This window comes from Cheilinus undulatus, linkage group 1, assembly GCF_018320785.1.
Source record: "Cheilinus undulatus linkage group 1, ASM1832078v1, whole genome shotgun sequence".
Taxonomy (NCBI): Eukaryota; Metazoa; Chordata; class Actinopteri; order Labriformes; family Labridae; genus Cheilinus; species Cheilinus undulatus.
In genome coordinates, this window is record NC_054865.1 from 9,463,954 (window position 1) to 9,487,262 (window position 23,309).

Sequence of the window (23,309 nt, forward strand, 5' to 3'; positions counted from 1 at the left end):
GCAGGAGCAGCCGTGCCAGAAGCTACGTGAAACAGGAAACTGCATTAATGATGCACGGGGTGTTTGTGTGTGCTAAGTAGGTGGGGGATGGTGGCGTTTTCATATTGGTTCGACCCTTTTGTAAATTGCAACCACCTCTGAATCTACATATCATATTATAGGGTAATATGATGACTTTCACAAATTCAATTACTCAAAACTTCAAGGCACAATTTCCTCTGTTCAACAGCAATGACACTCGCTGTCAGCTGATAGCGACGGTCACTTTATTGAGCAGGGGGAAGATTTGTAGCTTTTAACTCGATTCCATCAGTTATCAGATGACTGCAGGCTCGCTTTGCATTTTGTATTATTTGTTCCTCATTAGCATATCTTCATGCTGACTGAGTTTCTTCTTGTAACTGGTCAAAAAGAACAATTTTAGGCTTTCTGAAAGACAAAGACATTGCAAAGTTAAATATCTATCATCTGGATGATTGATGTCTTCAATTTGACAGCTGTTTTTTGAGCATACTGATCAGGAATTTGGAGGCACTGAATGTGCACATTTTATATATTTTTTTTAAAATCCGTGCACAGTGCTTTAAAAGGAGTAATCACCCCCTTGGATGATTTATACATCAGTCATGGTCAATGTAATTTGGCTTCTTAAAAACAAAATTACAAAGAAAAAAATCTCTCAGATGTCAAAGTGAAAACATAATTCTACAAAATAATGCCAAATAAATGGAAATAGAGAAATATAAATCAATAAAGATCCACTAAATTGATGCTAGTAGTCTCACAATAGTGAAATGGGGATCACCTGAGTGCGGTGAATATGTCTCAAGTGATTGTAGTATAAAGACACCTGTGTCTGGAAGGCCCAGTCACTGGTTCATCAGTATTCCTGGCTGCTATTACACCATGAAGACAAAAGAACACTCCAAGCAACACAGAAAAAATGTAATTGAAAAGTATAAGTCAGAGGATGGATACAAAAAAAATCCAAGGTTCTGGACATCCCCCAGAGTTCAGTTAAATCCATCATCAAGAAATGAAAGGAATATGGCACATGTGTAAAGCTGCCTAGATCAGGCCGTCCTCACAAAGTGAGTGACTGTGCAAGGAGGAGACTAGTGAGAGAGGCCACCAAGACGCCTATGACTACTCTGAGGGAGTTACAAGCTCCAGGAGTAACAACCTTTTGTGCCCGGTTCTTCCCCAGTCAAAGCTGAATGGGAGAGTGGCAAAGAGAAAGCCACTGTTGAACAAAACTCAGATTAACTCTTGCCTAGAGTTCCCCTAAAGGCATGTTGGAGACTCCATGGTCAAGTGGAAGAAAGTCATTTGGGCTGATGAGACCAAAATGGTGCTGCTTTTGGCCATCAGATAAGATACTATGTTTGGCAGACACCAACCACTGCGCATCACCACCCTTACCCACTGTGAAGCACAGTGGTGGTAGCACCATGCTGTGGGGTGCTTCTCAGCAGTCGGCCCTTTAAGGCTTGTGAGAGGGTAAAATAAATGCTGCAAAATATAAGAAAGTCCTGGAGGACAATCTTATTCAGTCTGCGGGAGAAATACGGCTTGGCAGGAGATTTATTTTCCAGTGAGCTGAGTATTTCTATAAACATTTTTTCATACTCAGGCTGTTATTCTCCTTGGGCCAATGATCTTGTGTTTTTCTCTACCTGAAAATGGTCCCACAATAACATAAATAAAAACCCACATTGACCAGCTCTCCAATGCCAAGATTTGTTTTTTTATCTTTTATAATTCAATGTTTCCTTTCAGAGCAGATTATTGGAAAAAGGAGGAGAAAACCCTGAGCTCAAGGAGCAGGTGATGTGCGTTTTTACAACAGCAGCCATGAAAAGTTTTAGTACTATATACAGCACCTCATTCATCAGAGCACTTATTCAGGATTGTGCACAAGGTCAGCTTGTAGACTGCAGAAACTCAGAGATGAAAGTTTAAATTCTTAAGTTGGAGGAGAACTCAGTTTTATGCACTGAACCAACCACACCATCTAGAATCTGTCAAATGTTCTTTGTCATATTTACTTATTTTTAATCACTTTTTAACATGAAACCTGTCATGTCTGATACATTTGGATTCTATTAATCATTTTTGCAGCTTGATTTCACCAGTATCATGTGTAATGTGTAACATTAAGCGAAGAGAAAGAAAGTCTGTAAAAGAAGCTAAACCTATCATTGATATGTGGCACCAGTGACTTGTATATCACGAGTTGATGCAACATTAAAGGCATGCTTGGTTTACCTACTGTCTATTAGTTTAGCTAGCATTGCACTGTTTTACCACCCATTCCTACTGTAATGTCAACACAGTAAGTTTGTATGGTTTGTACAGGGGTATCTATCTATCTCTCGACATAACCAAGGTTTGTAATTCAGTAGTCAAAATGACCTCTCACAGTCCTTGTAGTAAGCATGGAGTTAGTGTAGGGCAATAAACTGTCATTCCCATGCAACAGAAGGCCATTTTGTGCTCGGAGCCACACTGTAGATTTAGAAGTAGAAAAAGGAATATTTCTTGTGTCTCAAAAAAAAGAAAGGAAAGCATCTGCTATAGCTTGTAGGATGGACTCAAACAAACCTCAAACCGTCCATCTGCAGAACGACTGACCCTGCCGACTGAGCCAGAGTCACCCTGCGCCAGAATTTGTGCCTTTACACCTAGGTTGGAAATGAACCCTTTTGCCTACCTGGCACTGTGGATGGTGGATTCAGAACTCCACCAGACACTCACTTTTTTACCAGTCTCTTTATTTTAACCACTAACATAATGCAATAAGGTATGATATAATAATCAAGGCCAATAGTGGTCAAAGCTAAAAGCTTTTTAATAAAGCGGAATGTTTCTTTGGTATTTCACTGCATAATCAGTGTCAGACTTGCGAAATAAAATATTTTGTGCACAATTCCTGCAATCTCACATCAGAATTCCGGCCTTGGTTAACTCTCTTGGACTTAAGATGAGCGAAACATTGGTTCAAGGACACCTTTAGCAGATACACCTGCTGCAGCACTACTACTGATATTGAGTCAAACCATCCCAGCCCACAGCTAACAGTTAGCATGACACAGCTCTGACACAGGAATGAGGAGGCACGGCTCTTTGGTCAGTGCGGCCATCCATTCTGGCATGAGTCCTTGATATTATTGCTTCCACCATCAGTGAGTACATTAGGAAGCTAAAAGGTTGATCTTTGTTTAAAGGATGTGGGGTTATATGTAAAATTCTTTGGCTAAATGTCCTAACACTTTTCCTCGTCAATGGCGCCGTTGTAGCTCTGTGACCCACCCTCCTCTCATTGACCCTTTGCTCTTGCTGCAGGATGAGACGTGACATTAATACAGCGATGATTTATGATTGGGAGTCTGTGCATTGTGTTGTATTTTGAAAGAACCAAATACTTTACACTTTCATTTTCCTATTTGGAGTTTTCTGATCAATGGATTGATGCGGTTTGGCAGCAGCTGGCGCTGAAAATAGACCTGCAGCATTTCCCCAACAAAGCGTAGCAGAGTGGTGCTTCAGGGAAGTGCCACTGCCGGACTAGAGGGAAGACAGTGGAACTGCTCTGATTGGCCAGAGAGGGAAGGATTTGCTCTGCAGTATGATTCAATGGTGGATTTCGGCACAGCCTCTGTAGAAATTGCGTGTTGAAGTGTTGATGAAGAAGGACATTTGTTGTTGTTGTTAACCTGACACGCCAGATGGATTTGTTGAACGTTCTGTCTATCACATCTTTACGGGCCAATCAGAGCAATAAAATGTGACATAGCTGCTATCGAGCTGCGCGTGCGCAGCTACTGAGGAATAACAACTATAACGAAACACTGCGACTATAGACATGCAAGTGCTCAACTGTTGTCGTTTTTGAAAAGAAAACAACTCACTGCTGTTCTTTGTTCTTCTTTTAACAAAGAAATGTTGTCAAGTTCTGATAAAACTGGCGCTTTAGCAGCATCCACGCTAATCTCTTCCTCCATAACTGCACCAGCTCTTGTTGCTGCTTGTCTACGTCACGACTCTGCTGCGCCCGAAAGTACTGCCCCTCGTCGCTGATTGGTCCTTTCACTTTCTAACCGGGCCCAAACAGTTCAGATGGGAGCTTTGCAAGATGGATTTGCCAGTGAAAAACAAGGAAACGGGCGTATCCATCTGCTTTGCATGGTTACATTTGTTGGTGATCATCACTGATATCACCAAGTATGCTGGCCAATCATAAACTCATCAAAAACTGACTACTAATGCAGGCTTATAAAATCAGCTGTCAAAAACACTGTAACATGATTCAAAGATGTATGGATAACCAATATTACTGTGATTTAAATCTCTTCATAGAGAAACACATTGAAGTGCCAGAAAAGCTCTGAAAGTTTGAACTGGTGTTTCTGCATCACAAAAGTTTGCAGCTTTTTCCTCATTCCGTGGTACTTTCACAGTACCTGTCTTCATCAAACACCTTCAGCAGTGATAGATTCAGAGGAAAATAGCTGCGGACAAGCCATTTTAACACATTCACTTTTAGAAGTGAGACTTATGCAGATGCTCACATAAGCACTACACAATTTTTCTGCAGCAAAGCGTTGGTGCCAAAGAGTGACACCATAATGCTTGTAATATGATCCAATATCTTGTTTCAAAGAGGCCAATATTTGGTCATTAAAACTGTTTTATGATTCTTATAATGGAGGGCGAACACATTGGATCCCTCCCACCCTCTCCAACCCATCTCATTCTCTCTGCGACTGATGAAAATCGTTTATTGCCTCCTCTCCCCCTCTCATTGCCTGCCCCCCTCCCGACTCATCCTAAATGTCCGACAATCATTCAAGCGATTGTTTTCCTCCCTTCTGGCAGGAGCAGCCCCGCCGGCCTCCCTCTCCATGTTAATTTGCCTGTAACTCACCCCAGAATACAGTGTGTTTCCCAGAGATTTAAGGCGTCCATTAGGATCTGGGCAGGCCAGTCAATATGATGATCACGCTCTTCCTATTAAAACCCATAAATACAGAAACAGTCGCTCTGTTGGAGGGGGGAAGTATTCACGGACAGCTGAAGGAAATGCTGGCGCCAATAAATAGGCTTCGATCAACTACTTTATTTCTCAGCTAAGTTTTATTGCATTTCAGAAAAGAGTACTTCCTGCAGAGGGGAGAGAGCTAAGTTTGTTGTTTTCTGTTCAGACTGTGAGATAAGCGTGATAGGGAGGCATTGGTCGCCCTGTTGTCTTGTTTTATTTCTGTTATTTAGGCTTTTTCACTGAACTGCTCACCTCTATATATTGTGTTTGGCCTGATGTGCCAACCTGTGTCTCATCCCAGCTTTATGCAACAGTCCACATTGTTTTCTCTTTGGAGAAAATCCTGTTATTCCCTCTATCTCTCCATCTCTTCTCCATTCACCACTGCCTGCTCTTTTTCTCCTTCTCTCCCTTTACTTCTCTTTTCTCTCCATCTGCATGTGCATTTTCTCTAGCATGATGGTGAGCTGAGGAAGCACCCCCCCACCCTGCCCCTCCCTCTGTCCCCCGTCCTCTGTGTCGTCTCATGCCCATCCCGTTGCTTTGTCCTTCCACTTGCTCCCTCTCGGCTGCACTTCATGTGAAGTGACGGCTGCTCGCTGATCCCCCAAGGAAACATCTTCTCCATCTCAGATCAGCGATGATATGTGCTGGCTCTGTAAGTGGCTACATACACAGAAATAAAACAAACTAACCGACCTATTCATAGTGACTGTACTTTCATTTTAAACAATAAGAATGATAAACAGTGCACATAAAACAGAAACATGAGGGGGTGTTGGTTATAGAGATGTAGCCGTGTTAACCTAATGCTGTATATGTTCAGTTTCAGTTCAGTGTCAGTTTCTTCTGTTCAAAATTAAAGGTGCAGTATGTAAACTGGGATTTCAGCAACATCCAGTAGTCAGATTCTAAATTGCAATCCTCGCTTCTTGTGGTAGATCTGGCAACCAGTGGAATTATAGCAAATACACATGAACACATATATCCAATCCAAACATTTTGCCACATTCTATGGATTTTTGCAGTAAAGGCTATTGTTGTAGTACTTGAGACCAGTCTCAGGACCACATTCTGAATGTCTTGGTCTTGTCTCGTACTCGAGAACATTTTTACTCAGTCTTGTCTTGGTCTCGGACTGGCTGGACTCAGGATTTCCATCAAGACCAGCTCTGACCTGCTGTTCTTGGACTTCATTACTGTGATAATAAGGAGATGCACTTGCTAAAACAACAAAAAGCTACACCTCCAAAGTTTTAGGAATCAGTCCATCTTATTTCTAGTCTGAAATACCACTGAACACTAAAGGCCTCATTCACCTGACAAATCTAGATATACATCTAATTTTCAGATATTTAAAATAATTTTAGACATGTCAGTGGCTTTTAAATACATACAAGGATTTATTTTTTACAAGATGTTAGTTGAACAAATTTGTTAAGATTTGAGATTTTTGCATGTTGTGCTTTGAAAGAGTTGATTTTATCTGTCAGATTGATTAAAAAGAAAACTAAAATTCAAGAGAGATTGTTCTTTAACTGTTCAACCTTTAATTTTTTTTTTTAATTGTTATTTTTATGGTCTCTGTCTTGACTCGGTCTGGACTCCAAAAAGTCTTGCTCTTGTCTTGGTCTTGGTGCACTCCAACCTTGTAAAGCTGACAGATACGCCCATTTCCGTGTTTCTCACTGGCAAATCCATCTTGCAAAGCTCCTGTCTGAACAGTTTGGGCCCGGTTAGAAAATGACAGGACCAATCAGCGATGAGGGGCAGTACTTTCAGCCGCGGCAGAGTCGTGACGTAAGCAAGCAGCAACAAGAGGCTGGTGCAATTATGGCAGAAGAGATAAGCGTGGATGCTGCTAAAGTGCCAGTTTTTTCAGAACTTGACAACATTTCATTGTTAAAAGAAGAACAAAGAAGAGCAGTGAGTTGTTTTCTTTTCAAAAACGAAAAAAGTCGTGTACTGACATGCCTACAGTCGCCATGGTTCGCATTGTGCTGTTCTCTTTGGAGTTTACTTGTTGGTATCATGTGTTTTGTTGCTCTGATTGGCTCGTAAAGATGTGACAGACAGAATGTTCATCCAGTCACCTGCCGAGTGTTTTTTCAAAGGCTCTATCCTTTCCCAAACATCATCTATGGGAGGTTCTCCAGATGGATGTGCGAAACAAATCCATCTGGTGTGTCAGGTTAGGTGCACCCTGGTCTCTGTCAAGTCTAGGTCTTGAGTACAACGCTAGTGAAGGCAAAAAAAAAGACAATGGACTCCTGAGTGCAGATTCAAGTGTGTGATGTTTCTTCAGATTACAGATGTAAGAAAACCCATCCAATAATAAGAGACTAGGAAGAAGACTAGCTGGAAGTACATCTTTAAAGATAAAATCTCTGACTAAAAGTAAGTTAGTGAAGAACACTTAAGACAAAAATGTAATTTAGTTTTCATCTGCCATTGAAAACATGATTTTCTGCCTCTCTGCGGTAGAAAAACGAGTTCCCAGGTTTTACAGGGTCCATAGAAAACACGTTTGATTTGGCTTCAGGTTCAGGCAAAGTGAGAGAAGGTTTTGACAAAAATGTGATAGTTTTTGACTGACTACAACAGGACTAAAATGGACTTTTTTTTCGTTTTCATCAGCTAAAACTAGACCAAGAGTGTAATGGTCAGAAATGACATAAAATATGACTACAATAATGAACATTTTATCCTTAAGACTAAAACTAGAAATAGCTGTCAGAATTAACGCTGCTACTGAAACACAGCTACCCACAAGGAAAGCACCCAACTAAACCTGGACCCTACCGACCACTGGAAATATGAGGACACGTTGGGCATGAAGAACTTCACACATCAGTTCCTTGGCCCTCTTAGCTTTTGGAAAAAATAACAATAATGATAAACAAGAAAACTGAGGCATGAGTGTCCCTGGTCCCCTGAGGAGTGTTGGGGTGCTGCAGGGCTCAGAGGTTTAGTAGAGCTGAGGGCACAGCTCATGTAGCTGACCAGCTTATTGTCCTTGAACCACAGGGAACTCTTCTTGTTTACACTGTCTACCTGGCTGTGGATGACAGTTGAACAATCCACCTCCAGGCCATCAGTGTGGTTCCTCTTCAATTATTTACAATCTGCTTTGTAAGGTTCATGTTGTACAAAGAAAGAAAGTTAGGATTGTTGGGATTTCAAGATAGAAACAACACAGTGGCCACAACCTACACCAGCGACAAATAAACAACAGTTTATAGCCATTTGAGTCACCTTGAAGTTTCTCATGGTCATTGTACCCCATCGCCACTTTTTGCTTTTCTAATAAAGCCTAATCACGTGAGTAGACCTAAACTGAGTACTACTTAAAATTTCCTATTTAGCCATACTTGCTGTTGTGCAGATAATACATGCATCCCTACTAAATATGAATGCACACATTAAAGACCAGAAGAGATAGGCCCTTATTTTCTTGGGTATCATGGACTAGCATTGGTGCAGATGGAAATCAAAAAAAACTTTTCTAGATAAATAAATGAAAGTTAAAAGCACAGAAGCTCACACATCTAAACTCACACAGGCCAGCACCCAGCACACTAACATTCACGCAGGGACCCACACAGAGAGATGGAGTTCATACACTCAAGCACGACTATGACCCACTCTGCAGGGACACATTTCTCTTAGATTAAAACAGACGCTCGCTGTGTTCTTTGTTCTTGGAATGTCCTGAAACCTTTTCCATGTCCCATTTTCGACCACTTACCCAGCATGTGTTGCTCTCATCTGAGGCTTTTAGGCCCTATTAGATGTTTATGCCAACCAGAGGGAGAGTAAGGACGGGATTGGAGTACAGGGCGCCTCCGGTGCTCCCTGTGTAACTCAGCGAGCAGGCCGTGGCCTCTCTCTGTGTCTGCCCGCTGCCTTTACTGAACCGGTCACATTTATCTGGCCTTCTGTCTCAATTCATTAGGCTTGAGTGCACTCCCTAGCACTACTGGAGCAGCGTGGGTGGAGAGAGGGAGAGCAGGGTGGACTAGTGCTTACACACTTAATGCATCTTTGCTATGGATATACATGGTTTTTCAATTCTGATTCAGGGTTCTTGGGGCTTAGAGTGCAGCTTTGGGTGATCAGAAAGCTGACTTTAACATTATCTGCTGCTTTATTTGTTTCATCATTTCTTTACTCTGGATCACTATACGTCTGCCAAAACTTGTTTGTTTCTCCTATTGAGAAATACCAGTGACACAAGACAGAATGAAATATTATCTGAGAAATTATGTTGCATGATGATGGGATGCTTTACAAGAATGTGTGATATGATACCATGCAATGGGATACAATATGATGTAATTCAAAAGGATAAAGTGTACAATACAATGACAAATAATACAATACCATGTAATTTAAGGCAACATGAACAGTTTGAAACTTTAGACTTTGTGTCAGACCAATCTGATAAGTCCATCAGGGTAAAAAACAAAGAAAAACAACACATACCATATGATATATTCAAATTTGCTAACCTTGGATGCATTTGGCGATGGTATGAAACAGTATGATACAATAAGAGATAATTAGAGTGCATCTCAATACAATATGAGATGATACACTTTGATAGGATAAGATCCTATATGATAGGATACTGTATGATATAATGCTTGGATACAACACAATATAATATGATACAATGGGAAATTTTCTGCATCAGAATCCTTAACTACTGTTTCCACATAATATAAGCTCCTAAGTAAAAACAATGACAGTTAAAGTGTTAAAACAATCACGGTATAAATGGGTGGTTGAATTCATGATTACATTGTGACCAGTTTTATTGACCCAATTTAGATGCTCTTTCTGCAGCAGACAATTGCTCTAATTTTAGTCTCATTGTATCTCTACGTTTTCTTTTTCTCTTTTTCTTTTGTTATGATGATCTCTCGTAAGCCTATTCTACAACCCAACCCCTATCAACCCCAGCCACACATGCTACAATAGCCTATTTGGGTTTGGATAATGAGAATTTGGGAGCAAACCATCCAGACGGTTATTTTGGAGTGGGGGCAAATTGCTTTTTTTTTTTTTTTTATCATAGAAAAGGTGTCCAGGTGGTAGGGATTGGCCTGAATATATTCAGCCACTGAAATGGACCTGAACTGAAAGTAAGCAACACTAAAGAGTTCATAACTGAAAGCCTGGTCTACATGAAAGGAGCAGATTGAATTGCTTACACAGACTTGTACTATGTAAAGGGACAGAGGAGCTCTGGTTTGAAATGAGAGGGAATTGTGGTGCAGCCTTGCAGGTTTTCTGTGGGTCAAGTCTGCAGAAAGCTTTAGTCGAACACTGAAGTAATTCTTGACACATTTCTATTGCAAGTTCTTCCATTATGATAACTTTTGTCTTCATCTGGGCTCATATTTGACCTCCCAGGTATGCAGCTGGTGCTCTTCTTCATACTTCTATAGTATTATATTGTGATAGAAACATAGAGTAATGCATAATGCAAATAAAGGAATCATCATGGCCATGGATCGTTCAAGTGAGTGCAATCACAGAGTCATTTTATGGAAATAACTGTAATAAAGACTTGCTGTACAATCAGAGAGCCCTGTTCTATTTAGGCTTAGTGTTGTTCCTACATAACATCAGAGCACAAAAGGTCTCTACTGTAATAAAGGAGAGGGTATACGGTGCTGTGAGTAAGTATTTGCCCCTTCTTGATTTCTTATTCTTTTTGTCACAATTAAATGTTTTAGATCATCAAACATTTTTTAACCTTAGTAAATACAAAATGCAGTTTTAAATGATTACTTTTTATTAGGTGGAAACAGCCATCCAAGCCTACTTGGTCCTGCATGAAAGAGTAATTTCCCACTAAACCCAATGACTGGTTGTGCCACCCTTAGCAGCAAAAAGTGCAAGCATTTGTGATGCCTGGCCATGGGTCATATCGCTGTGGAGGAATTTTGACCCACTCTTCTTTGCAGAATTGTTGAAATTCAGCTGCATTGTAGGGTTTTTGAGCATGAATGACCTGTTTGAGGTCACGCTATCTCAATCAAATGTAAGTCTGCACTTTGACTAGACCACTCCAAAACCTTCATTTTCTTTTGTTAAGCCATTCAGAGGTGGACTTGCTGGTATATTTCAGAACATTACCCTGCAGCATAACCCAAGTGAGCTTGAGCTTGAGGTCATGAACTGATGGCCGGACATTCTTCTTCAGGATTTTCTGGTAGAGAGCAGAATTCATGGTTCGTCAGTAGCAGCGAGTTGTCCAGGTCTTGAAGCAATAAAGCAGCCCATACCATCACACTGCCACCACCATGTTTGACTGCTAAAATGATGTTTCTTTATGAAACACTGTATTAGTTTTACTCCAGATGTAAAGGGATGCACACCTTCCATTAAGTTCAACTTCTGTCCCATCAGTCTAGAGAATATCTCCCCAAAAGTCTTGGGGATCATCAAGTTCTTTGTTGATAAATATGAAATGAGCCTTTGTATTCTTTGTATTCTGGAACTTTCCCATGGATGCCATTTATTCCCAATCTCTTTCTTATTGTTGGATCATGAATACTGACCTAATTTGAGCTAAGTGAGGCCTGCAGGTCTTTAGATGTAGTTCTGGGTTCTTTTGTGACCTCCTGGATGAGTCACTGATGCGCTCTTGGAGTAATTTTGGTAGGCCGGCCACTTCTGGGAAAGTTCATCACTGGGTTGTGATGAGACTCTTATCTCACAAGACGAGACAAGACAAGATTTGGGCCCACGAGACACGAGACGAGAATTTACACTTTTTTTTAATTTTGGAAAAAAACAGATGGGTGGATAATATGTCCTTTATACAACTGAAAGCCATAACTGCAAAGCATTCAGGTCTATTCAGAAATGTTTCAACTAACTTCTCTTGTACTGAATAGGCTATTAATGCTTACACACAGTTTATCTTGTCTAACTCTGACTCAAACTGTACATTTTAATGCTCTTCAAATCAAACCTTTCATTTTAATAGTCTACCAAATTTTTATTTTACTACATTATACACTCATTGCCACAGTTACAATAATTATAATAAAAGCATTTAGATTATTTTGAAAGTACTTTAAACACCATTTACAACAGACTGAGATATAAAGAGCTGCATGAGTAAAATCAAACTATTTCTCATCCTCTTTAAGGACATCCAGATTTAAAACACTCAAAGAAACATTCCTGTCAATAACACGTTTGCTGTAATGTAGAGAAATAGATTATTTGATCGTTTTTGATCGTTTCCATTTGTAGATAATGGCTCTCACCATGGTTCACTGGAGTCCCAAAGCCTTAGAAATGACTTTGTAACAGATGTCAGAGACTTTGTTTCTCATTTGTTCTTGAATTTCTTTAGATTGTGGCTAAATGCTCTTTGAGAGCTTTGTCAGACGGATTCTACTTAAGGGATTTCTTGATTCAACAGGTCTGGCAGTAATCAGGCCTGAGTGTGCCAAATACAATTGAACTCAGCTTTCAAAAAAATGTGGTTAATCACAGTTAATTCATGATTTAACTAGGGGGGCAATGACTTTTTCATATAGGGCCAGGTAGGTTTGGATGGGTTTTTTTTTCATTAATAAATGAAATAATTGTTCAACCGCTGCATTTTGTATTTTAAGTGCGACAAATATAAAAACAAGGTAAATCATAAAGGGGGAAATTCTTTTTTTACCCAGCACTGTAAATTAAAGGCAGTTAGGTCTTAATGGTCTGTCATCTGTAGGCCAATATAAACATAATATTAAGTTCAAGACTCATGGCCCAAAGCAAGTCATTAGAGTTGTACTAAAACTTAGGATTGGTTTGAAAAAGACCCTGAATATCTGTGAACCTCTCTATCAGAGAGCCAACCTATTCTTGTTTAGTTTCATATTTTCATCTTGCTAATGCCAGTTCCTTGTCTTTATCTCGTTCACCCCTCTCCATGCCTTCACGCATGTTGCTGTTGCAATGTATTTTCTGTTAAACTTGACACAAATTCATGTCTGTGCCAAGATTTATTGGAGCAAGTCCACTGTGACTCTGAAAATATGTTCATCTCCTCTATTTTCTTCTTTTAATCTTTATTAGAGAGCAAAACCACCTGCTATTGATTATTGGACAACTTTCTCTGCTCTTTCTGAGCTCATCCTTCTGCTGTCGTGATTGTTTCTAAGAGACAAAGAGAAATCATGCTGATTGATTTTGCTGCAGTCTTTCTTGTTTAAAGCAGGTCTACTTATTGGCATGTAAATATCATGTATGTATGTATGTATAGAAGGCATACAGCTATTAGGCACTAATGTCTTTAGTCTTTTTTATTACATTCAAATGTAAACTTTTAAAATTACAGACGGTACTTTTATTGTTTGAGAGAAAAGTTTGTTACATTCATGTCTCATAGGTTTTTGGTACAGCAGCAAGACTCCTTCAAACTGACCATATGAACCACATATTGGGGTCAAGTTGACTTGAATAGGGGCCAGGTTCCCTAATGTCAAGACCTATAGTCTTCCAATTAGGCTGTCCATATGGGCTCAGAAGCTCAAAAGTAGATAAAAAACTAAATGTAGAAAATGTTCACACATGTGTGCTCAATAGGAACCCATTAAAGAGTCCAGAATCACCCACTGTTGTAATCTTTTGGATGGAGGTGCCATTAAGGGTGCGTACAGCAGAGAGGCTATAGCGGGCAGGACAAAACACTGCCAGAGTTGCAGAGCGAATATGAGTGTGATTTGATTATTTGTGCTTTACAGCATCAACACTGTGATGTCAAAAGGAAATACTCACTGTTTTTTCATGCTCACATGGCTCCCTTTATTATTTTCCCCGACGGCTTTCCATACCATCACTGCTGTCGTCCTGTATTCCTCCTTAAAAGGCAGCTTTTGCACTGCTTAAACATCCTCATTACATTACACAAAAGTTTAAAGCAGTCACATCTGCCGTTCCCAACTTTTATTGAAGGGGAAAAAGATGCCACTGTTGCATTAAAACAATACTGTGTTTGCTGAGTCTAATACAGTTAAATATTCAGGCACTTGAGCATGAAGCGTTTAGGAATGATGCTCCGTCTGCTGTCAATATTTGGAGCATTTTGGTGTCACAGCTTCAAAGAATATTAAAATTCTGGGCCGTCAGAGCATGTCAACACTGTGCTGTGTGCAGCATGTTGTGAAAATTGGGTCAGCGCTGCAAAGCTAACACAACAGAACACAGCTTAAAGGTGCATTTGTGTTTGAATAAGAGGATGTAGACTTCCTGTAAACAGAGGTGTCTTTCCAATATCATACCATTAAAGCATAAAGCTTGATTAAACATCTTTGTTGACAAGATGACCCTGCTGTTCCCTCTGTACTCAGAAAGCTGGCCTTAGAAATATCCCTGCTGGACTTAATGGTGCCTGTAGAAACCTCGGCAACAGTTTTAGCTAAAATTCTGCCTTTATGTGCACCTTTGTGCACTTAACAGTGTAGATGTGAGTTTGAATATATTTATGCATTTTTATGAATATGACACTACACATGTGACACGTCTTTCTTCAGGCATCCCTCCCTCCCCCTTACACCTCTATGGCTGTAAACTGGAATAATCCTTCTTTCTCTTTTTTTAAACTCGTCTATTTTTATCTCTTCTTTCTCACACAAACTGCATTTACACATAACCTGCTTAAGCCCACCGGCAACAATAGTCACCAAAAGTTAACACTTTTCATTCCTCTTCAGTAAATACATTTTTTTAATGTTATGCATGTTTTTCTATCAATAATATCAAAATAGACACCTCTGTAAACAGTTTTTAGACATAAAGTTTTTATGTATTTCCTCTCACATGAAGTTGTTGAATATATTATCTATTTACTCAAGGGCAGAGCATCAATAAAGCCTCACAAGTAAAGCTGTTTTTCATGTTATAATGATGCGTTTCTGGTTGATATTTATACATGATAATTTTACATTAAAAAAGGAAAAAAAGTCTCAAGTTTACATCAAGAATGTGGCAATGTAGGACTTAAAACTGTGGTAATACTAACATTAGAAAATTAATTGTCTAAAAAATGTAACAGTAAAGTCTATTATAATGTGATAATGTAGTAGCTGGCGCTAACAACTGTTAGCATTGAAGATGCTAATGTTAATACTGTTTGTTTAGTCCAGATGGGCTGAATGGTCACAGAGGACATCAAAGACCTGAACAGAAATTTAGAATTGAAGCTGGATTATGAAAAAAACTAACCTTGCAAAGCAGATGGATTTTCCCATTTCTTACTGGCGAATCCATCTTGCAAAGCTCCCATCTGAACCATTTGGGCCTGGTTAGAAAGTGACAGGACCGATCAGCGATGAGGGGCAGTACTTTCAGATGCAGCGGAGTCGTGACGTAAGCAAGCAGCAACCTGAAAGCAATTATGGCGGAAGAGATTACTACTAAAGCGTCAGTTTTATCAGAACTTGATGACATTTCTTTGGTTAAAAGAAGAACAAAGAACAGCAGTGAGTTGTTTTCTTTTCAGAAGTGACAAAAATCGTGTACTGACATGTCTATAGTCGCCATAGTTTGCGTTATTCCTCGGTAGCTGTGCATGTGTACCTTGGTCGCAGCTACATCACGTGTTTGTTTGATTGGCCTTTAAAGATTTGACAGACAGAATGCTCATCCAATCACACTCCAAGTTTTTTTCAAATCCTCTGCAAACCCAAATGCATAGCATTGAAGGTTTTCGTGTCAGGTTATCTACAAACTGCATGTTAGAAATATGGCAAAGTCAAAAGAATGGTCCACAAAGTTCAGAGACAAGGTCATTGGCCTTCACAAACAAGGAACAGGATACAAAAAGATAGCAAAGGCACTGAATGTTCATAGAGACCATTGGAATTATAGATCACAAGCTCAAAGTTACAGGAACAGTGGTTACACTATCTGGACAGGGCAAAAAAAGGAAGCTATCAATGCTGCTACCTCAAATCTGAGATGTCAGATTGTGGAAAACCCTGGAGTGACTGCAAAAGACCTACAGCAAAACTTGGTGGCAACAGGAACTGAGGTTGCAGTGAGTACTATTACTAACCCCCAAAGTACAGAAAAGTCAGCCTTAGTGTGCTCAAAATCATAGATATAAGTCACAGAGGTTTTGAGATTATTTTCTGTGAAGCGATGAAATAAAACTTGAACTTTTTGGCATGACAGATCAGCAGTATGGACTAAGAAGAATGAAGCAAACACTGAAAAGAACACTGTGCCCACGGTTAAGCAGGGTGGTGGCTCAGCGCTCTGGGGCTGCTTTGCATCCTCTGGCACTGGAAACCTGCAGCATATAGAAGTTAAGATGGATTCATCAAAGTATCAGGAATTTCTAGGAGGAGACGTCAGGCTGTCTGTAGAGAAACTAACACTTGGATGTCATTGGACCTTTCAACAGGACAATGATCACAAGCATACCTCAGATTCAACCAAGACTTGGTTGAAGAAGTTAGTCGCTCGACTTGCACCCTATAGCAAATCTGCAGCATGTAGACCCAATAATATGATTAAACTAGAGGTTATTGCACACAGGGAATGGGCTAAGATTCCACAGGAATGCTGACAGAAGCTGGTGTCTAGCTATGTATTTTGTGTGCAGCAGGTCATAGAAGCAAAAGGGTACTCTAGTAGTAAAGATGCTCACCATTAAGGGCTGAATCATTTTGAGACAGGAGAAGTAGTGAGTTGCATTTTCAGTTGAATTTATGAAACCCCTTAAAGCACTACTTGTGTTGAGCTATTTCAGTTGTTTCAGTTTAATTTGTTCATTGCATAAAGCAGAAAGTCTGTAAATTTTATGATAAACCTGATTTGTAATGGGGGTTGAATAATTTTGATTGCAAATTGCAGGTGTTTTTGCACTTGTGTGAATGTGATATTTTAGCTTCTATTTTTAAGAAATTTAAAAAATTTCTAGAATTCTGTTTTCACTTTGTCATGATGGAGTACTGAGTGTAGATCAAGGAGAATAAAAATGAATTTATTCGACTGTAGCATCAGGCTGCAACCCACAAAAACTGAAATAAGTGAGAGGAGTCTGAATAGTTTCTGAATAAACTGTACGTGCCCACTGGCAACAATAGAATTTCTTTATAAGACAGCACTAAATGGAGGAAATAACTGCAGAACGTATTCATATGAGAGTCAATTAACCCAATTATGTACAAAAAGATGTAAAGAAAACTTTGGGAAGAAATGGGTTAACCGTGGATATTGTTACAAATACCTTAAGGCAAACACCCCCCTCTTTGGCAGACCTCCATCTTTTTTGAAACATACAACCACAATGGGAGAAATATGTGAAATGTTGTAAATGTGCAGTTAAAAATGATTAGATTAAGTGCATTAATCTGAGTAGAACAGGTCCTCTCTGCTTCAGCGTGTTTCTTTAATCTTTCATTCGGAGAGACTCATTACAAATCACTTAATGCTGATCCTCCTCCTTTATCACGGTGCGGCGTCTACGGACACGAGCGCACTCTTATAAAAACACAAAAACAAACAACAGAAAGAAGAATCATACATGGCCAGGCTTTAATCTATCTGGCTCATTCCCCTTGGATTAGTAAACAGAGACAGAAGGATGATTACTTTACGCTCACACACACATTATCTACAATAAGTGTACATATGATTCCTCTTCTCAGGTCTCTAGTGAAGCAGCAATCAAATGAACACACGACAGCACCTGCCCCTGCCGCTGGAGATAAGGAGGATGTAATAAGTGTGTCCACACTTTTAGCCCCCACACACATGCACGCGCACGCTCTCAGACACAGCGAGTAAACAGAGCACGGCCGGCTGAGCTGAATACAGAGTGGAGGAGAGTCATTCAGAGCACAGAGTGGGATGCAGATGAGACGCCTACACTGGACTGAAAGAGAGTCAGTAAGAGAGAAAAAAGACCGAGAGGATGAAATGGAATGCCAGAACGTTGCAGGCTAAAAGGGAATACCAATCACTTTAACGATTCATGTGTTTTTTTTTTTTTCCTTTTTTGTTACCCATAATTATTAAAATCTTTCCCAGAGCAAAGCAGAAATAAGAGAGCCTTTGTCCACCACAAACTTACTCCCCTAGGTTTGGCTTTTTATTCTCAAATTTCAAAGGCAGCTTTTATGTTCTTTTAACATCACCGAGGTTTTGAAGGATAATGTAGGTTGCTTTTAAACTGTATTTTTATGGTATCATGTTGATTGTGTTGAATATTTCATCCTTCATTTTCAAGATGTGCTAACCTTTGGTTGCTAAGAGCTCCTTATTGCTGCATCATTGTGTGCAGGTAATTGTCATCTCAAACTCTGAAAATGAAATCCAATTTTTGTATCCCTTTTGATACCATTCACCGGAAAAGAATACAAGAGCCATTGCTGTCATCTGTTTGTGCAGTCTCTCTAAAGTGTAAGCTTTGAGAACATCTGGAATCTGTAATAAATGTATTCTTATATGTTTGTAATGACTCTTATGCAAAAAATAAATAAATAATTTATCTTAAAAGAAGATAGAAATAGGGGGGAATAAAGCACACAGAATTTTGCCATGCACAACCACAAGTAATCATGTGCAGACAAGGCCACCCATAAGGGGGGATAATGGGGAGTGCTTTCTGATGCCCAGCCAATTGTGGAGACCCTGAAGGTCAGCAAAATCCTGGTCCATTTTAAAGTTAACCACTCCTATTAAAAAAAAAAAAAAAAAAGTTTAGTAATTCTATTGTGCCATAGAATATATATTTTTTAAATGTAAAACCCTTTGCTTCAAAACAGAATTAAAATGGGTTAAAATGGCAAAAATTGGTGGAAATTGCAGTGGCATAGGAATTTACAAAGTAGCAGAAATGGGTTAGAAGTGGTTAAATATAGCAAAAATTGACTAATGTAGCAAAAATGGGCATTAAAAGTGGTAAAAGGGGATTAAAAAGTGGCTGAAGTGGCAGAAATTGGAAAAAAAAATGGTGGAATGGGATAAAAATTGGTTTAAACTGGCAAAAATGGGAAACTGAGGCAGAAATATCAGCAGAAATTGTCAGAAATGGGTTTAACTGGCAAAAATGGGCATACTAAATAGTGAAATATGGTTAAAAAAAAGGGGGGGGGGTGTAAAACATGGTTAAAGTGGTAAATAAAGGCAATCATGGATCAACAGAGGAAACACAATAGGCGGAAGGTGGCCAGAATTGGCAAAATAGGAAGAAAAAGTGGTGGAAAGGGTTTAAAATGGGCAAAATTAGTTTTAATTGGCAGAATTGTGGGAAAAAGTGATAAAAATTGGTTAAAATTTGGCAAAATTGGTGTAAAATGACAAATGTATAATTTAAAAGATATTCTTCATTTTTTTAAGGCATCTGCAGACCCCCTCTCAGTGTCTCGCGACCACGAAGGGGTCCTGACCACTACGTTGAGACCCACAATAGAAAGTAATGGGGAATGAACTACTTATCATTAGAGGATAGACTGTTACTGTCAAGTTCAGCCCTCATCTACACATCGACACATAAACCTTTACTGAACAACAATCTCAGTTTTACTCTCTTCAATCCCCATCATTGCACAGGTGAAACTGAGGGTGAAATATCACCAGCAGTATTTCCTTGTGTTTGTCTTAGTGGTTGTGATTTACTGAAGATTCATTGTTAGCTCTCCCTGGAAGCTGTCTTAGCTGTACTTTTCTAGCAGTGCAGAACGGTGCAGAATGTCAATACTTCAGGAGTCCCACTTGGGGAGTCAATGTCTTCACCCTTGCAACCTCATTGACCATTTTTGGTCATTTGAGTTTATTTTTTGCATTCATTGTCGCTGTGGTCACTCCTCACCCGTCATTTTAGGTGGAGGTGGGGGTTGGATTCCAATGAATGGTAAAGGCAACACATTTGTTGCACTGTGATACAAAATACATGCATTCCCTTGAATCATTCTCAGATTCCCATTTTTTTCAATAGCTCACATTGCACAAGTATGAGCATGGATTCGCCAACGTGTACATAAACATGTGCACACATTTTCATGAATGAACCATGAACCAGTGCAGAGCTGTCGATGTTTGTGCCAAGCATAGTAAATTTGTGTGCCAGAACCGCACACTGAAAGCTTGTTTGTCATGATTTGGAGGAGGACAATAAAACAATAATGAGACAATAAAAGACTGTCTCAGTAAGACTGAGTAAGCAAGAGTGTAAATTTCTTTTTTAATTTTTATTCAAATTGATTTAACCAGAAAGCCTTTCTGAGATCAAGAATCTCATTTTTGTGCAGCAGCACCAATAGCAAAGACATGACAGCAGTCACAAACACAAACACAGATCAACCAATCTAAGTCACAGAGTCAGAGTTAAAAACATCTACAACCCCACTTCCTTTAACACCTTCAATCTGCTTTGGAAAAGATTCAAAGACAAAGTCTCCTGTAGCTGACTCCAGGCTATAGGAGCAGCATCTGAAACTCCTTTTATACATGTCAAGATGGACTTTGGGAACAAAGACCAAAAATACGTCTAGTGACTGAGTCACAGAGTGAAGAGAATAGCTTCCAGAACTTTTCGCCTGAAAAAAATCCCACAAGTATGATGGAGGCCATTTAGCTTTGTAAGTAAGGATATGCCAATGATTTAGCCTACGAGTGGTCAAAGAAGGCAAACCAACTTGATCATACAGAGTAAAGTGATGAGTTAAGGGTTTGTTATAAACCTCAGTGCCCCATGGTAAACAGTATCTAAAAATTTAAGGCATTGAAGGTCATCCCAAGGCAATTGGTCCTGGGGGAATGTCCAGACTAAGAGCAGCTGAATTGGGACTGTTATCTCAAGGCCGCCCACAAGGGGGATTAGAGGGAGAGCCCTCTGGGGCCCAGCCAAATAGGGGGTCCATGGAGGTGAGGAAAGTCATGGACCATTGTAAAGTGAATCTGTGATAACCATATTTTATATTTAAGATGAATAATAATCACTCTTTAAAAAATAATTTTATAGATTGATGCTGTAGTAAAATATAACCTTTTTCAAAATGCAAACCTCTTTTCTTAAATCATAATTACTTTTTTTGGTAATGTTTAAAATGTGGATGGACACATTAAGTAAACCACTTGGAAACCGAAACAACCAAAATAACTTTACAGGAAAATAATTCAAAAGGACAAAAAGTGGCAAAAACGGATGGCTAAAGTAGTGAATAGGTGTCAAAAAGCAGCAAAAATTGGCAGAAAAAGTGTTAAAAAATGGTTCCACTGTGGCAAAAAAGAGTTCAATATGGCAACAATGTGATAAAAGAGACAAAATGGGCATTTAGAGAAGCCAATATTGCTAAAAAAAAATGCAGAAATGGGTTCAAAATGGGTGGACATATGGTGAAAACTAGTTAAAAATGGGCAAAAGTGGGATGCAGAGGCAGAATTGGCCAAAAAAGTGTCAATAATGGGTGGCTAAAGTAGTGAAAATGTGTTAAACACAGCAAAAGTGGTAAAAGAGGCAAGAAAAAAAGTAAAGTGTGGATAGAATGTTGAAACATGCAGGGTTTTCAGGGAGCCCCGCCAATTCTGTGGGCCAGCCTGCCCAGAAGTGGCAAACCTGGTTAGAAGAGCTTGACTGTGAGTGTTTGGTGAAGAGATTTGCTCTTTTGGCATCAGCATGCTTCGAAACAGGCACATTTGTTTCTATAACAAAATACATCATGGATAAATATTATTTAGCAGAGCGTTTTACAAATCCACTCACCACCAGAACAGCAGGGTGCAGGTTGACTATAAGACACATGATGCATAATCTTGAGCTGTTACATGGTAGGCATGTAAGGGTGTTTTCTGCAAGAGTTCCCTTGCTTACTTTATCAGTGAAAGGAGCTTCTTTTTTCTTCAAGTCTAGCCTCATACAGGAAACTGGAAAAATGTCTCCACCCCTTAAAGCTCATCTTCTAAAAGTGGAAGCTCTTCACAGACAAAAGGTGCATTTAGCTTCTCTCCACATTCAGTCACAACACAAGAGCATTTTGCGCCCTGAATATCATTGCCACAGAATGTTTGGTGAATTAGCCCCTTAGACCAAGCAGAACAGGAGCAAACGCTGCACAATCCTCTGTGCTTTTAGAGGCCAGATTCCATTCATACTGAATTCCCCCAAAGATATACTTTTTGGTTAAGTGCACGGCTGAAAGTAATGGCTTGTTAACAGGAGGAACCATAGATTGACCCAGTAGCCCTAGAACTAATGGCCAACACCACTGTCTCCTCTCCTCTGGGCTGCAGTTGCCTCTGACGCTCCAGTAACTCTGGCTTAAATCCAGAGTTCTTAACTATTTATCCCAGACAGAGTAAACACAGCTCCAGGCCTTTCCAAAACACTCATTTGCACACGACAGATTCAGTTACACAAACAGTTACACTTATTGATACAGATTATGGTGTTATACCAACCACACCTCTTTAACACAGTAAATGTTTTTACACTTTCTGCCATAGATCATCTCTGGGCATGGTTGTGAAAAGATTTGAGACCAAATGATATTCAGAGGATTATTTTTAAATGAAAAGGGATTTCAGGTGGAGCATACATGAAGGGAATTAATCATTTACCTGTGCCAAGGTGTAGTGATAGCTGTGTATGAGTGCACTGGTACGACAAAGTGCAGTATTTTTAGGGACTTTCTGAGGTTGATACAAATAAAGGGGCCCATTCTCTGGGTTTTCCAGTCAACTCTGTGGGCAGGCCTGCTGACAGCCCTTATACTAATGTATTTTCATATGAAGATGAAAGATGGAGATGGGGAGTATTTACTAATGCTGCATCAGTAGGACCTAAAGCAGTCTGTGTTTAACTCATCTGTCCTTATGTTTGGCTGCAGGTTTGATCCGTCTGCGCTCCAGCCCTCCTCCTCACCTCCAGGGCGTCGAGTATGTCCTCAACATTACGGCGACGGATGACAATGCCTCGGGCGGACCTCAGGCCTTGTCATCCACAGCACAGGTCATAGTGGGAGTGGACGATGTGAATAACAATAAGCCCGTCTTTGAGAAGGTAAGACGTGTTACCTCGTTTAGCCTGGCTTGTTATCGTCTTGTGTCGGACACATAGTGGGATCTGCTCTCCTGCTTGCTGTGCTGTTTGCCGCCCTTTTTGTCTTATTATATCTCAACGACTTCTCACTCCATCCTTTTCTGTGATGTAACTCTCCTCCATCACTCCTCTGTCTCGCTCTCTTTGTCTGTCTATCTCCGCTATTTATTAGCTTCTATCTCTCCTCTCTGGAGAAGCGAT

General features: G+C 39.8%; 1 protein-coding gene across 1 annotated transcript in view; it reads left to right on the forward strand.

Moving 5' to 3' along the window:
- Nucleotides 1-23,309, forward strand: part of si:ch211-186j3.6 (neural-cadherin) — a 617,862-nt gene that overhangs the window by 255,646 nt on the left and 338,907 nt on the right. Inside the window, exon 8 of the mRNA XM_041792306.1 lies at nucleotides 22,897-23,069. Within this exon, the coding sequence (XP_041648240.1) occupies nucleotides 22,897-23,069 (173 nt within the window). The remainder of the gene's footprint in view (nucleotides 1-22,896; nucleotides 23,070-23,309) is intronic.